Below are 15,034 nucleotides of genomic sequence, written 5' to 3'. Positions count from 1 at the left end.
GAACAGAACAGGCAGATCCACTGAAATACACTGCTGAGGGGAGTAGGAGAGGTCTGCTGCACCCTGTGGGTAGCTCCCTGCCTGGGGATAGAACTCAGCACATTGCAGGGGCTGCCAATAGCTTCAGAGTGCTGAGACAACTCCTAGCGCCACCAGGGAGGCCCTTTATATTCATTTTTAACCTTTACTTTATTGGATATAAATTATTGATATTATATAATTTGTATATATTTTATAAGTAAAAGATACATGCCCATACTAAAAGCATTTTTTTAAAATGATTCTTTGAAAAGAATCATTCTGACAGAGACATTGCCTGGCTTTGTGGGGTCAGGTGCGAAAGTGTAAGGAGTGAAGTGAATTTAGTGTAGAAATAGGGGTAACCTTGGCAGGTGCAGGGGGGCAGGGTTTATGACTTCACGCTTAGGGCCTGAGGAGAAGTGGCATCTCCACCTGTCATCTCATAACATCACCCATGGAGTTCTAGAAATTTCCGCAGTGTTACAGAAATCAGCATCTGCAAAAGTGTCTCACATTCATGGGGTGGCCTGGGATGGGATCTCAGACAACTGGGTGAAACACGTAGGCAGGTATCTGCCAGGACTGTTCTGGAGGAGAGCTGGGGCAACAGGTTTCACCCCTGAACACTTAAGAGGATCCTGTGCCCTTCACTCATGGGAGAACACAGAGAAACACCTGATCATCTTTCAGCAAGATTCTCCACTGATGCCCGGGGTACGGCTGGGCAAACTTCTTCAAAGGGCCAGAAAGTGGATATTCTCAGGCTCTGCCAACCCTGTGGCATCAGTCACTACTGCTTCACCTGCTCGTCGCCATACTGGGGACAGCTATAGGTGAAACAGATGAAGGGGATTGGCTGTTGCCACATATGGACACTGAAATGCAAATTCCATATAATTTGTACATATCACAAAATGAATCCACCATTATGTGAAGCCATTTGAAATGTACTGATCATTCTTAGCTCACTAGCTAGCACTACCAAATACCAAATAGGCATTTGGTATTTGGCACTACCAAAATAGGTAGCCAGCCCATAAATCACATTTGCTGGCCCCTGGTTTAGAGAAAAAGCTGTTTCATTAAATGTGAATATCTTCTCCTACCTATCTTGTGACAGAGATGAGTTTGGTATTTTTTTCTTACTGTAGTTAATTTTTTATTAAACCGCCAGAAGCTCATTAACAAGAGAGACTTCCTAGAGAATGTGAATATGGAAGACACAATCAGCATAATCCCTCTGTTGTCAGTTTCTATTCAAATTAGACATGGAATGTCTCTGAGGTTGTTAAGTTGTCTTTCATAAGGGGTGCCTGGACATCAAATTATCTTAGTTAATAATATGCAGCAAACGAAATGTCAAAACGGCCCAACCTTACACAGGAGTGACTCCAGCAGACGAAGGCCAGAGAAATCCTGACAGAGGAATAAATGGGTATTCTTTTTCATCTAAGCCAAGATGTGTATTATTCATATGGGCTGGCATTTACAATGTCGGAGATAGAATAAAGCATAGTTTCTTCTCATCATACATCTAAACGTAAATATCAGTAATCAAATATAAAAGCAACTTAGGGTGCCTGGATCTTAAAAGCATGTGATTTCGCATCATCATGCCTTCTTACCAAACTGCTAGGTGCCACTTCTGCACGGCAACTAGCGATACAAAGGCTTGAGGATGCAGAGTCCTGGGCCCCTGGACCTGAGCTCTGCCTTCCCACCAGCGGTCAGGAGCCCTGCCTTCACTGTCCGGCAAGCAGCATATAGTATTTTCTAAATCTACTTACCATATGACTTTCTATAAGTGCCAGTTCTCAACATCTTCTTAGTTATATTGATTTTATACTTAAGTATTCTCTAGCACACTTAATCACGGCATTTGTCCAGTTATTTTACAAATAGCTACACCTTCTGAGAAACACTTGGCTTTTTTCACGTGGTCTCTCATTGCACTTGGTTCCAAAAATATATTTGTCATCCAGGAGGGTTCTCCAGCTGATCGAACCGTAAGCAACTGCCCATACCTGACCTTTAAAGAATACCTCCGAGGATTCACCCATGTGTGTGTGCAAATATCCTCCATTGGTCTTACAAAATAAGGGACATATTCAGTAAAAATGTGTTTATCCCCAAGCTTGCCAAGTAGGTAGATTACATCACCACTGAACACTTCCCAGAATTAGCAGACGCCTTTTCTGTCCTATGGAGTGACGGTATTTCCTTGGAGTATTTATAGTCATTAAATAAGTTAATCATGAGGTACAAAAAAATGAGTATCACTTCCTTCCACTTGCCTGTTTCACAAAACAAGCCTCAGCCTTCTTCGCCTGGTGACACACCGAGACTCGCTGGTAGGGAGTCTCATCATCAGCACAGACATGACTGGTCGAAGACGGTCCTCATGCTTGTGAGGCGTGAGGACATACATGTTCACACACACATGCACACACACGTGCACACACATGGACACAATACCCCTTTCATGAAGAGGAGTCAGCTATTTCCCCGGCAGACCCACCCTTCTGCGGGCTCCCCAATACACACCTGTGCTCGTGCGGTAGGTGCCGGTGTGGGCTGGCGGCAGAGGGTCCCCCTGGCTCTGGCTGAGACTCCTCATGGGGGGCTTCTGGTAGACACGGTCTTCATAGATGGGGTCGATGTGGTGCTCTGGGGACTGCAGGGCCCGCAGCTCGGGGCCCAGGTGGCTGTGCTGGCTGCTGTATGAGGCCCGGGACCCAGCTGGAAGAAATGCATGGGGGCTGTTACAACCCGGCCGGGACTCCAACATGACCTGCTTTATCAAAGACATACTCCGATTTTTAGTTTTTGCACAGAAATGTTGCAATCTGCGGACGATCAAATGAACTCGGGAAATGGCAGCATTATGTCGAGCTCATGGGCTTATCGGCGTCACCCAGCTGCCTTGCACCCACCTGACCCCCCAGGAAGGAGGCGCATCAGTCAGATAAGTCCACACTGCACGGGGCAGCGAAACGTCATTTTCCCCGCCCCGGGAAGGGAGCTGGCTCCCCACGAAAGGAGCCACACAGTCTGGCCAACCTAAAAGCCTCTTATCACCCCGTCGCCTCTGCCACCTGCAAGCTCACAACAGAAACTACCGCGCAAAGGAATGAGCCAGTGAATGAGCCGTGGCCAAGCCCTGGGTGCTGTTCCTGAAAAGCGATTCCGAATTTGTGCCCATCAGCGTTTTTCCGTGGACAATGAATGGACCAAAACACTCGAACTTACAACAACCTCGATCTCGGAGAGGTGCAGACTTGAAAGAAAAGGGTTTTCAAGTTAGTTTCCCTCACGCTGAGCCCTCCAAGCTGGAGCCTCCGCATTTAGTCACCTTCCCCTGAGTAGGCCCAAACGCTGGTCAGGAACTAGCTTAATTGACAGAAAGAGGCAACAGGTCCCTGCCTGGTAACAGGGGCAAATCCTCACGGCGTCACTGGCTTGCACCTTGGGGAGACATGCTACGGCCCAGAGGACCCCTGTACACCAGGACACTGGGCCCCCCAGGGCTAGGAGCTGGAGCTGACACCCGGGGAAGAAGCCATCGATAGAGAGTCGACCTCTTATCTGTGGTCGAGGCAGAGGGCAACGCCAGGAGGATCTTCTCCAGGGGGAGAGGCGGGCGGAGGGCACCCCGGGACATCAAGGAGAAATGCTCTTCTAACAGTGGCGAGTGGACAAGACACAGCACGAGATTTTATTCTATCCCAGATTTTAGGAAATCCCAGATTTTAGGGAATCCCAGATTTTAGGAAAGACTTGCTTCGGCAAGTCTCCAAAGCTATTAATGCCCGTGGCATGTTGGAATTCAATCGTCAGGGCTGTTGATCAGCCCCAGCAGGGAGACAGCTCTTCCCACCTAAGGCGACAGGAGTCTCTTGATGCCGGCAGTGTCTGCGACAGCTCTGCCTCTGCTGCGCCGGCCCCTGACCACCAACACCTGTGACCACACCAAGGCCCAAAGCTTAAAATCTTGAGCATCTACTAATGCTGGCATCTGACGCCAAGGATTTGAATCTAGTATGGTACAGGAAAAAGCTATTCAAAAGTTTTGAGATTGCTGATAGATAGAGGTCTGGCTGGTACACTGTACACAGGCAGCTTTAAATTTAAATAAACAGAAAACAGCACTTCTGAGTGGCGGGTCAGTGCTGAGAAGTCAATGAATTCAGTGTTTATAGAAATTACTGAGAGCTGGGATAGAGGGAAGCAATGAAGCAGGCTAGCTCCTTACCTTTCTCTTCGCAAGTAATTAAATAAAATCTGATGTAGATCGTGTTCAGATGAATGATAGATTCAAAATAACTGTTTTGCATAATGAGGTTCATTGCATCTGATTTATCAAATGCCAACATCACACTGAATATTATCTCATATTCCTCTTTTCCAGGAATATATTTCAGCATGCTATGCCTCGAGTTCCTGCTGTCAATTCTTCCTACTCCTGGAGGTTTGATAATATTGCCCAGAACATAACAAGTGTTAAAGAAAGGAACCTCATTATATCCCAAATGCAACAGAATTAAACTAAAAGTTATCACCGCTGGTAGTTTTAGCTTTGTGACTGTATCACCATTCCTTGATTATAAAAAAGCCTCTAAAAACATCCCATGATGGAAATCGAGATGCCCCAAAGTAGCACCATCTTCGGGCACGTGTGACAGTGTCCCTATGACGAGCACTTACTGGACATTAGGAATCTCTGGTAGTTCTACGAATCAGGAATTAATGACCAAGAGTCTTGGTCCAGGAATAAGAATCTTGAGATATGGTCTATCTACCTCTGTGGCTATCAGACTTTCAACATGCTGATTCTGAGAAAAGCACAATAGTAAAAGTATTAAATATTTGAATAGTATGCGACCTTCTTTAAATCAGCATTAGGCACAGCACCTTCAAGGCTTTCACTCCTTGTCCAGTGCTCATCGTATCAGATTCACACTAACACGGTGTACCTTATTGTGGGGATTTTGAGAAAAGATTTCTCATACCACCTCTTCTGGGAATATATTCCAAAATGTTATAAGCCAGTGAATATATTTGCTGACTCCATGAGAATGCACCTTTCTTCTGTTATTTCTTTCTCCATTCTAACCCATTTGACAGTGAGCGCTGCATTTACAGTGAACTCCAAATATTAGGAAGCATTTATAGCTTTGCTTGGAACTGGTACCATATGAACATAACAAGAAGCCAAGAGCTATTGAATTTGTCCAAAATATACCACATATCAAAAACAATTATGATGGTGGAGAACAATTCTGGAAGTTGCACTTTGACCAAGCTGAGGGGTGAAAAAGAACTGCAGCCTGACAAAGGCCAATGGCCAGTGCACAAAAGAAAGCAGACCCCACAGACCAGACCCCCTGCAGCCAGGGTGTCCCCGCTGCTGCAGACATGGGCCATCCAGTATCGGCCCTGCATCTATAAGGCACTTCCTGATCAATTTCTGCCACGATGCTCACAACCTCTCAACACCATCATAGGGGTTCACTCTTCTCCCTTCTGCTCTTCACCAGACAAAGCTTGGGTCTAGAGAGCTCAGGACTGGCAATTGCCACATAAAATGTGTTTCTGAAACTGGTCTTGAAGACTCCTGTCTGCAACATGAATGCCTGGCTCGAGCTATGGGAGGGTGCAATGCAGGGGAGTGAAATGTGTTCCAACAGTCCACACACTGTGTAGGCTGTGGACAGCGGGGGAGAAACTGCAGGCACCGTGTGCAAGCTACCACCTGTCACAGGACATTGGTCACGGCTACCTGCAGCTAGGTGGACTTGAATGGCCATTCAGATGGTGCAAAACCCAAAGTCCCCTACTACTGAGCTACGGTGAAGGTGTGGAGAGAGGAAAGGGCTGGTTCAATCCTGTGGCTGAGCAGGTAGGCGCTACAGGGGCTCAGAGTGGGTATACTGGAGTGCGGTACATTCGGACCCCCCCTGCATCTGGGTAGGCGCATTCACTCCAGCACCATCATTTACATGAGCAACTACTATGCAGAAGCTTGAACTCAAGGTTCACTATCATCTTATGCACAGGAAAGGCGGCAGATGCACAAAGCATCTAACCAATAATTCTCCTGCTGTTCATTTTGTCAATTCTTCCCAAACCACCTTGTGCCCCAGACCTGGATCTAACCAGCTGGGCGAATCCAGGTAGGTCAGCCAACCTCTCTGGGCCCTATTTTGCTCAAGTGTAAAAACACAGCTAGTAATGCCGACATTTGCAGGGCAAGGGATGTAGGGCATCGGATGTGCGTGCTTGGGGGAAAGTGCCCAGCCTCTGTGAAGCAACGGAAACCTCGTGACACAGGCATGCTCATGCCCTTCAACTGAGAACCAAGAAATTATGTCACCTCAGCAGAACATGTCCTCTGATTTGAAAAACCAAGTACCTCTTAACACAAACTATCAAAATAGCACAAACAATTCAGAGAAGTAATTTTAAAATATAAATGGCACCATTTGGGATAACCGTGAAGTACTATTGCAAAATGTACATCTTACTGCTTTATTTTCTTTCCTTAATAAAATTAGTGTTGCTCCTTAATGGATCACTGTAGAGGGTGCAGAGGAATGAAGTCCAAAAGGAAAAAGAAATATCAAAATGACCAAGAAAAGCAGACTCCTTCTTACAAGGGGATGCAGCAGGAAACTAAACCTGCAAATTGCAGATAAGGAACATGAGCTACTCCCGCAGGGAGCCAGCAGGAGACGTGCAGGATATCCTTGCTGGGAAATCATGAAGCGGGAAGGTCTGAAATCTCACTCACTGGCCTGCCCGCGTCTCTGTTCACACCACATTTCCCCTGGGCCAGACAAGCCACAGGTTCAGTTTTCACTTGACCAGAAAAATGGAAGGTTTGCCATTCGAGAATGATAGGCAAATACATTTCTTTTGCTGGCGCTTACCTACGGGCACACCTCCTCCCAGGGTTCTTGGTTTTGCTGTCCTTTAAGATGTTGCACTTTTAAGAACAGAAGGTTTGGGAGATCCCTCAACAAGCAAGCTTATGGGCCGCATTTATCCAACAGCTCACAGGATGGCTAACTTGTCTTAGCAATCAAGTATTTTGTAATGAAGGTACACACATTGTTTTTTTAGACATAACGCTACTGCACACTCAGGAGACTCTCGTGTAAACACGAGTTTGATACGCCAGAAACCAAAAAAATCCTTGTGCTCTCTTTACTGTGTGTCTTCATCGTAGAAGGCTGGAAGCCAACCTGCAACAGCTCCAAGGCGTGTCTGGACTGTCACGTGTCAGCACCGTGGCGGCGTGCCCACAGGCTAGGTGTGCAGCCTGCGTGTGCAGTAGGCTTAACATGTAACGTCACGCAGTGATACTCCGTGACCTTCATACAACAATGATCTCCACAAGGATGCATTTCTCCGCAGGTATCCCAGTCGCTAAGCAACACATGAGTGTACATCCTCCAGAGGTGCGGCCTAGCCACACTGATCATACTGATCGATACACTGGTTTCTGCCTCATTCAACGTGTATCTGCTGAGTGCCTGGACACCTTTGAGGAGTGGAGATACCACCGTGCTCAGGACTAGGACCCTGGTCTTAAAAACAAGTAAGTCATCATATACAGGCAGATACCGTGGACAAATAAAGTAGGATGTGGGAAGAGCAGCCTTAGGAGGTAGGCTGTTCTGACAGGTGGGCAAGAAAGTTTCTCTTGAATTGTTTTTATTGAGGCAACGAAGTTCAGAACCCTGTGCAGATGAAGGTGTATAGAGTCACATCTCTTCAGAGGTTTCCACACCTGGCCCCCCAGTAAAGGCCCCGTAACACTCCACCCTAATCCACTGAGTCCCCACCCCATTGTCTTCCTACCATACCCCCCACTCCCCCCGCTTCTGGTAGGCTAAATTCTACAGTGAGATTTCTGGGGTTTGTTTTGGTTTAGTTTTGTCTGTTCCTTTGTTTTGTTTAAGCAAGTTCTTTTCTAGCATTTGACATTTCAGCAGAGAACTTCAGATGTGAGGCCAGAGAATAAGCTACGCTGCCTTTCTCAGACAGAGACCCCACAGTGAGAGCCTGCAGGGGTCCCGGTTACAAAGCTCACACTTGCGACTTCATTAGTGTCTATTTAATCTGTGTTGTCTTGTAAAAGAAATGCCAATTAGCATATAATCTATGAGTGCAGGCTACGATTCATTACAAGAACTGAACAGATCTTCTTTTAGCTCAAAATTTCCCATCACCTGAGCCACAATTTTATCAAAAGGATGAGAAACAGTCAACGGGAGAATGCGCACCACAAACTCCTGAGAATAGTGGGACTCGCTGGGCTGCAGCTCAGCTATTTGGTTCGCCTTTGAATGTTCACTCCTTAGACTACGATTAATTCTCAAATCTGTGTTTATCCCCAGGGAATCACAGGGCGTGGTCTGTTGTAATGCTAGGTCCAGAACACCCCCCTCCCCTCAAATCTGGACTTGGTCCTAGAAGCACTGTGCATTCAATGGGCACCCATGCCTTCGGCCGCCACTGCAGAGTTCACCCTGCCCCAGGTAAAGGAGGGCAGACAGAAGAATTAAGCATCTAAAGATGAAGCATCAAAAGAGAGAATTATGTACCTAACAGCTTACAAACCTCAACGGATCATTTCTTGCTTATTCAGACAGTATCAGTCACTGCCACATTATCCAATCACTTCACCGAGTAGAAGGAAACAGACCCATTCTGGTCCTCACTGGGACCTATTCCTATCATTTTATCCCTTACCAAATAACCCGTGACTCCTAGTACAAACTCATTTGCTTTTGCAAAAAAATAATAGATTTCTTTATCATTTTCATTTTGGAATATCAACACTCAGTTCTTAAGAACAACGCCACTGATGTTTTCTCTGCAGATTTGGCCGACAGTTTCAAATGCTCATTTACAAAGAAACGGAAGGTGAGAAAGAACGGCAGAGACAACACAGGTCCCAGGCAGAGACGGCGCATGCGGGGCCTGTGAGCAGGTGGCTGGAATAAGCACTTTCATTTCTGCAATGAGTGGTCTTCTGAAGAAGAGCTATAAATTTCTTGTGCTAGGAATGTCTAAGTAAAATCTAAAAGTTTAGGTTTTTAAAAAATTGGGCAATCTGTTCATGCATTGGTATTTATTAGTGAAGTTACATCTTTGAAGGATGAAATAGAACTTTCTTTTTACGGAAGGTGGACCCCAGATGAGAGGAATTTTCCCTCCCCAGCGTCCACTGCAGACATGTCGTTATCCCCAAGGGATGCAGTCAGCCAGTGCAGGTACCTGACCTCCTCCAACATGGCTGTGAAAGTTGCGTGTGGACTTTAAAAATCTGGATTGATAATCTGTTATAAAATTTGAGGGGGGTGGGGGAAATGAAACCAGAAATGACCACTCTTAGAAATACAAAGACTAGGGCATCACTGGTGGCACAAAGGGTTGAGCACAGCACTGTGAAGCTATCCGCAATCTCTGCAGCATGAGTTCAATCCCCAGCCAGGGAACAACCCACATGGTGCGGCAGACCTCTCCTGTCTCCCCGCTGCTCCCCTCAGCAGTGTGTTTCAGTCAGTCTGCCTGTTCTGTTCCCTACTCTGTCTCTGGTGAATCCTCTCACCCCCTGCACCTCTGGCCTGTACCCTAGCTCTTGTGTGCATAAATAAATAAATTTTAAAAAATAATAAAAAAAGAAATACAAAGTCTAACAGAATCTGGTTTAACATTATTGTCTCATAAATAAATGGGTGCTAAGTACCACTGCTGCAAATATCCCCTCCTAGAGCCAAGGAACCCCTCGACATGAGAAAAGGGAAGCCTATTTCGACAGCTGTGCTCACACTGCCATTTGGGGAGGAATGTGGAGGAGGACTTGGGCCGATGACATTCTGAATTTTCTACACTGAATTCTGCTTTTGACTCAAATCAAACTTCCAAAAGCTACTCCTATTCCTATCCCACACACAAATTAATGTTAGTCTTTAAAGGACATCCAGACGTTTCCTATATGTCCTGAACTGGCTCCATGAGTCAAATCTCACTGCAAATGAGCACTAATTCTCCGAATGAGTTTGACAGCTGATTTCATGCTGTTATCAATGCTAAGATTTATGGACACCTTTTCTGCACAGACTAAGGATATTTTTCAGGCTGTTTTTGGAAGCAGGATTATTATTTCATATATATTCAAAGACAGAATTGCCACTAAAGCCCAATAATTGCAATGCCACACGTCATCTGATGATGTAAGATTCTATGATAACTCTTGTTTTGGAAAGCAGAAAATGTGCTCCTGTTTTCATCTATTTTACAACTTCTAGAGCTGGGCCATCTTCACAGCGCTTCTTGGCTGCCTCTGGAGAAGCAGGTATGTTGCAGGTTCCCCGCCTTGCACAGCACACGTGTAAGGTTTCCACTCCGTGCTTCCCATGAACACGCATATGAGCCTGGGAGACCCCTGGAACAGTCCTGGGGCTCACTCCAGACAGACGGGGGCTCTCAGAGGAGGGAGCCGGGGGATGGAAGACTCAAAGCCCCCAGGCGTCCAAGCTTAGTTCTCGATGGTCAGTTTTGGATGGTCAGGTCTGGCGGACTTGGGGCTGATGTAAGGTCTCCAGGCACACTGGGCCGGGCCTGGGCCTCGGCAAGCTCCGTGTGAGGTTGCAATTAAGTTTCCTTGCAAAGCTTGTGGGCATTCTCTGTCCCCCGTGGCCCTCACTTCTGTGGGCTTCTGGAAAATGCCTGTGGGCCAGACCAAGTGTGAGTTCTCAGATGGGAGTGGTAAAGCCCAGTCCTCAGGTTTGGGGTCCCCATGTGCTGTAGGGGTGAGGGAGGGGTTGCCTCGTGATGTCCTGTGTCCCGTGAGCTCTTCCAAGTCTTTCTCAGAATCTCTTCAGTGCAATCACTGCCACGCCATGAGGCAGGCCGATGAGGTTGGGGAAAAGACCCCAAAAGACTCTCGCAGGCACCACAAATCCTCAACGGAGACCAGCAGAATAAGAAACTAGGGGGAGTGAATGTTGGATGAACTGCACTAACTTTGTGGAGAAGGCCAACATCATCTGGCCCGACTGCAGGCTTGTACTTGAAGTCTTCTGTCCCTGACCCTGGAAGCCAACCCTGTGAGTGTTGATGTCCCTTGGGAGGGGCTCCCTGTTTAAACCCCACCCAGGCCTCCCTGGGAGCAGCTTCCCCTGGGTGGACGCAGCAGCTTCGCTCCGGCTCCCTTCCGACTGTGCTAGCACAGGCAGGCCTGGTGCAGAGCACTGTGTGACTCGGCCCTTCGCAGGCTCGGGTGGGCGGCCTCAGACCCGCAACTGCTCTTGTTCACCAGCAAGGCGGCGAAGCGCAGCGCGTCATTTCATCTGTCGCTGACAGTGTAGGTGGACTCTGGCTTCCAGACCTATGACTATGGATGATCGTGGACATGTCCATGGAAAGAATCCAGAACAAGGTGCTCCGGACCCATCTTTTTTGTCATTTTGAGATGCAGGATGGACGGACAGACAGACAGGCTTTTCAGCTCCAAGGGATCGCAGGTCTCTCTGCCACTTTCCAAAGTGCTGACAGCCCTGGGAGCTGGAGGTTAAGTTTTTGTTTGGAGGAGGCGGATTTGCCCTGATGAGAGTCTCAGTGTAAGGACAGGAGAAGGGTTTATCAGGAAAAGTAACAGGCTTAGCATGCAGCTTTATTCATAAAGTGGTTCAAATTTTATAAAAATATGTGAGATGTTTTTTGCATGTTAAACACAGGCCTTTTACTCAGTCCCTATTAGAGACAGGCTGCACAAATTTCTGCTAAAAAATCAGATATTCAGCTTCTAAAATGAAACCTTAAAAGGGATTCTCCCTGCATCATTTTCCTGCTGGTTTGTGTTTCACCAACAGTCAAACAGTGCCCTGAATGATAATTCCAGAACAAAAAGACATCAACTCTCGACATATTTGGAAGGGGAAAAATGGCAAATAATGTGCCTCAAAGATTAGTCACTCTCTATATTTACATTTTACAAAGTTGTTATATCACCACTGAATTCTATTTTTTTATTATTTTACTCAGTGTAATATTTGGCATATAAAAAATGTTTGAAAGAGACCAATTATGTTGTGTTACAGAAGGTTCATGGCAAAGGCTTAAAATGTTCCCATGACTCTTTTCTGGTTAAAAGCTTGTGTGTGTGTGTTTGTGTGTGTGTGTGTGTGTGTGTGTGAATCCAGTTAGTAACTGAATTATATATGAATAGCAATTTGAATATGAGTTACGTTTATTAAAACACTAATCCCTAACGCTGATTGGAACTATGTATAGTTATAATCCTCCCACCCCATTTTTTCCTGCTGTCTTTACCCAGGGAAGATCCTACTGAAGCTCTGACTGGTCTGGTACAGCAGAGGAGCTGATGCTTTCCTAGCCCAGGAATCCACTGGTGTTGACTTTTCTGGTGTAACACTTTTCTGGTGTAACACTTCTGCACAGGCTGAAGTTCCAGGTCCATCCTGCTCTGTAGGGAGGCCACGTCGGGGTCTGCCGTCTGCGGTAATCCTGCCTCACAGCCTCATGCGTGACCCCAAGGAGCCGCTGAAGAAGATTCTGATGCTGGACATCCAGCCTTTGTGCCTCCTGGGGGTATCCTTAGACGTCAGGGATGCAATGACACCCAGCATCGCCCTCCTGTGCACAGGCACTAGTGACGTCTCTTTAGGTCAACATAACGCAGGAAACTGCAAGAGCTAAACCGGCAGATGGAAGCCTGAGGCCCCAGCGAGAATGGCTGCAGTTTTCAAAAATATTTCAATCATTGTTCATTTCTTTGCAGTGTTTGCTTCCTTTTCTCAGGTATAGTCCCCACAGAATTTCCACCACCCGTGTAGCATACCACAGTCCCGCGTGCTCTTCCCGCCCTCGTTTTGTTCCCCCCCCCACCCCCGCGGAATGGCTCTGATTTATAGTTGTCTGTTAATTTCTGTTTTGTTTTGTTGTTTTTTATTGTTATTAATTTTTTCCCTGATCCCTTATTTCACTCCCCTATATTCCTCCTATATGTGAAACCATCTGCTATTTTTCTCTTTCCTTCTGACTCATTTCTTTTTTTTTTTAAGATTTTATTTATTCATACAAGAACTAGGGTACAGGCCAGAAGTGCAGGAGGGTGAGAGGATTCACCAGAGACAGAGCAGGGAACAGAACAGGCAGACAGACCGAAAACACTGCTCAGGGGAGCAGTAGGCAAGACAGGAGAAGTCTGCCGCGCCATGTGGGTAGCTCCCTGGTTGGCTGGGATCGAACCTGCACTGCAGAGCTGCAGACAGCTTCACAGCACTGCGCTCAACCCCCTGCACCACCAGGAAGGCCCTCCTTCTGACTCATTTCACTGAGCATAATCCCTTCTAGTTTCATCCAAGTTGCTGCAAATGTTTATTTTTTTGACTGCTGAGTAGTATTCCATTGTGTCTGTAGACCACATGGTCTTGATCCAAGAACAACTGCATTTTTATGATCAAAGACTCACTGCCCCTTTTCTTTATCTACACATAGCAAAGCACATAAGCTGAACTCAAACTTGTGACTGTCAGAGTAAAGCCAGCCTGTTTCCCAGGTTCCAATTCTTCCTTTACCTTTGCTCACTCTCATGGAGATGTCATTTCCAGGAGGCTGTGACAGTGAAGGAGGCTGTCTGGGTCCACACACACCTACAACAACCAGCGGTGAGGTCTGTGGCTTTATCTGCTTCTGACCAGCTGGTTGCAGACAAAACTAAACCCTCTGTGTGTGAGTGCATGTTTTCATTCTAATGAGAAATACATTTTCTGCATCAAATATTAAAACAAAGCTTATCTCCGAAGGGATATTTGATTTTTTTTCCTTTAAGAGTTGACTTTAACACATTGCTGATTCATTCAAGGAGTGTCAAGGTGGATGCCAGATGCATCAGGAAATGCAGGGCGGTTAGAGGTTCAGTGCAGGCCCCTGTCTGGAAAGGCAGGTGCTGTCTAGAAAACTAGACAGGAAAATCAGAGATATCAAGTCTGTTCAAAGACATGTACGTGGCATGCTGAGACTCAGGTCCACTCAGTCGAAATCACAGTTGCCTTTGGGTTCTCTTAGCTGCCTTCTTGCCCACAGGTTCCTGGGCAGGTGCTCGGTCCACAGACAGCAGAGAACAGGTGTCATCTGGTGCACGGTCTGCTCTGGCACTGCACGGGAGAGCTGTGCCCTCCAGCAAGCCTCCTGGGTCCCACGCAGCTCTTTGCAGGCTTTGCTTAACTGCAACTGAGCCTAAAATCCCAGAAAGATGCTTCCAGAATACCTGTGGCCCTCAGGAGTGAGGGAGCGAGGATTAGGCCTTCCAGACCTCCACATGCACTGAACCAAGTGTGCTGAAGAGCTCATGACATGAACATGGGCTTCTCTCTGGAGCCACAGGCTCCTCAGCCCTGGAGACTTGTCCTGGGTGACTTCTCTTTCTCTTTCTGGGAGTCGAGTCACAGGTTGGGTGTCCTGGATCTACCCCTTGCTGCTCCTACTGCACGTCTCGTGTTTTCGGCTCTTCCTCTACGCCCTGCCTCCTCGGAGAGCTCCTTGCCTGATCTGGGCAGTTAGACATAAACAGCCAGAAAGGCCGACTTCTCCTTGACCTTTTCACATACCTTCCAGTCCTTATTTAATCAACACAAGATCTTCTCAAATCCTCAGCAGTGAAGCTAAAGATTCGGCTTGTTTTTTTTAAATCTCTTTTATCCTATAATTTATCTCCTTTTCTTCTGACAGTTTATTTTTCTATTTTTTCATGCCACTAATTCTTGCCAATTTCTCAGTAATCCGTGCTAATTTATTAGATTTAAGGGGGACAAACGCCCCGGTAGCAGCTGCTTCTGCCTCCGTGCAAAAGGGAGTGATTTTCACGACGTGTCTCTGATTTCTGGTGGGGAAGCAGAGGCATTGGGGCTGCCACCTCACAATGAAGTGGGGGGAGCCACCTGCAAGGCCCTCACCCCATGAGGAAGGAGTTGGGTAT

At 46.7% G+C, this 15,034-nt stretch overlaps 1 protein-coding gene across 1 annotated transcript in view; it reads right to left on the bottom strand.

Moving 5' to 3' along the window:
* The window catches only part of CTNND2 (catenin delta 2), a 697,357-nt gene that overhangs the window by 260,320 nt on the left and 422,003 nt on the right, over nucleotides 1–15,034 (bottom strand). The window contains exon 8 of the mRNA XM_037529421.2: nucleotides 2,566–2,760. Coding sequence (XP_037385318.2) covers nucleotides 2,566–2,760 — 195 coding nt within the window. The remainder of the gene's footprint in view (nucleotides 1–2,565; nucleotides 2,761–15,034) is intronic.

The sequence above is a fragment of the Talpa occidentalis genome, unplaced genomic scaffold (genome assembly GCF_014898055.3).
Source record: "Talpa occidentalis isolate TD23 unplaced genomic scaffold, MPIMG_talOcc4v2.1 talOcc4.6, whole genome shotgun sequence".
NCBI classification, from domain to species: domain Eukaryota; kingdom Metazoa; phylum Chordata; class Mammalia; order Eulipotyphla; family Talpidae; genus Talpa; species Talpa occidentalis.
This window is presented reverse-complemented; position numbering and strand designations above follow the sequence as displayed.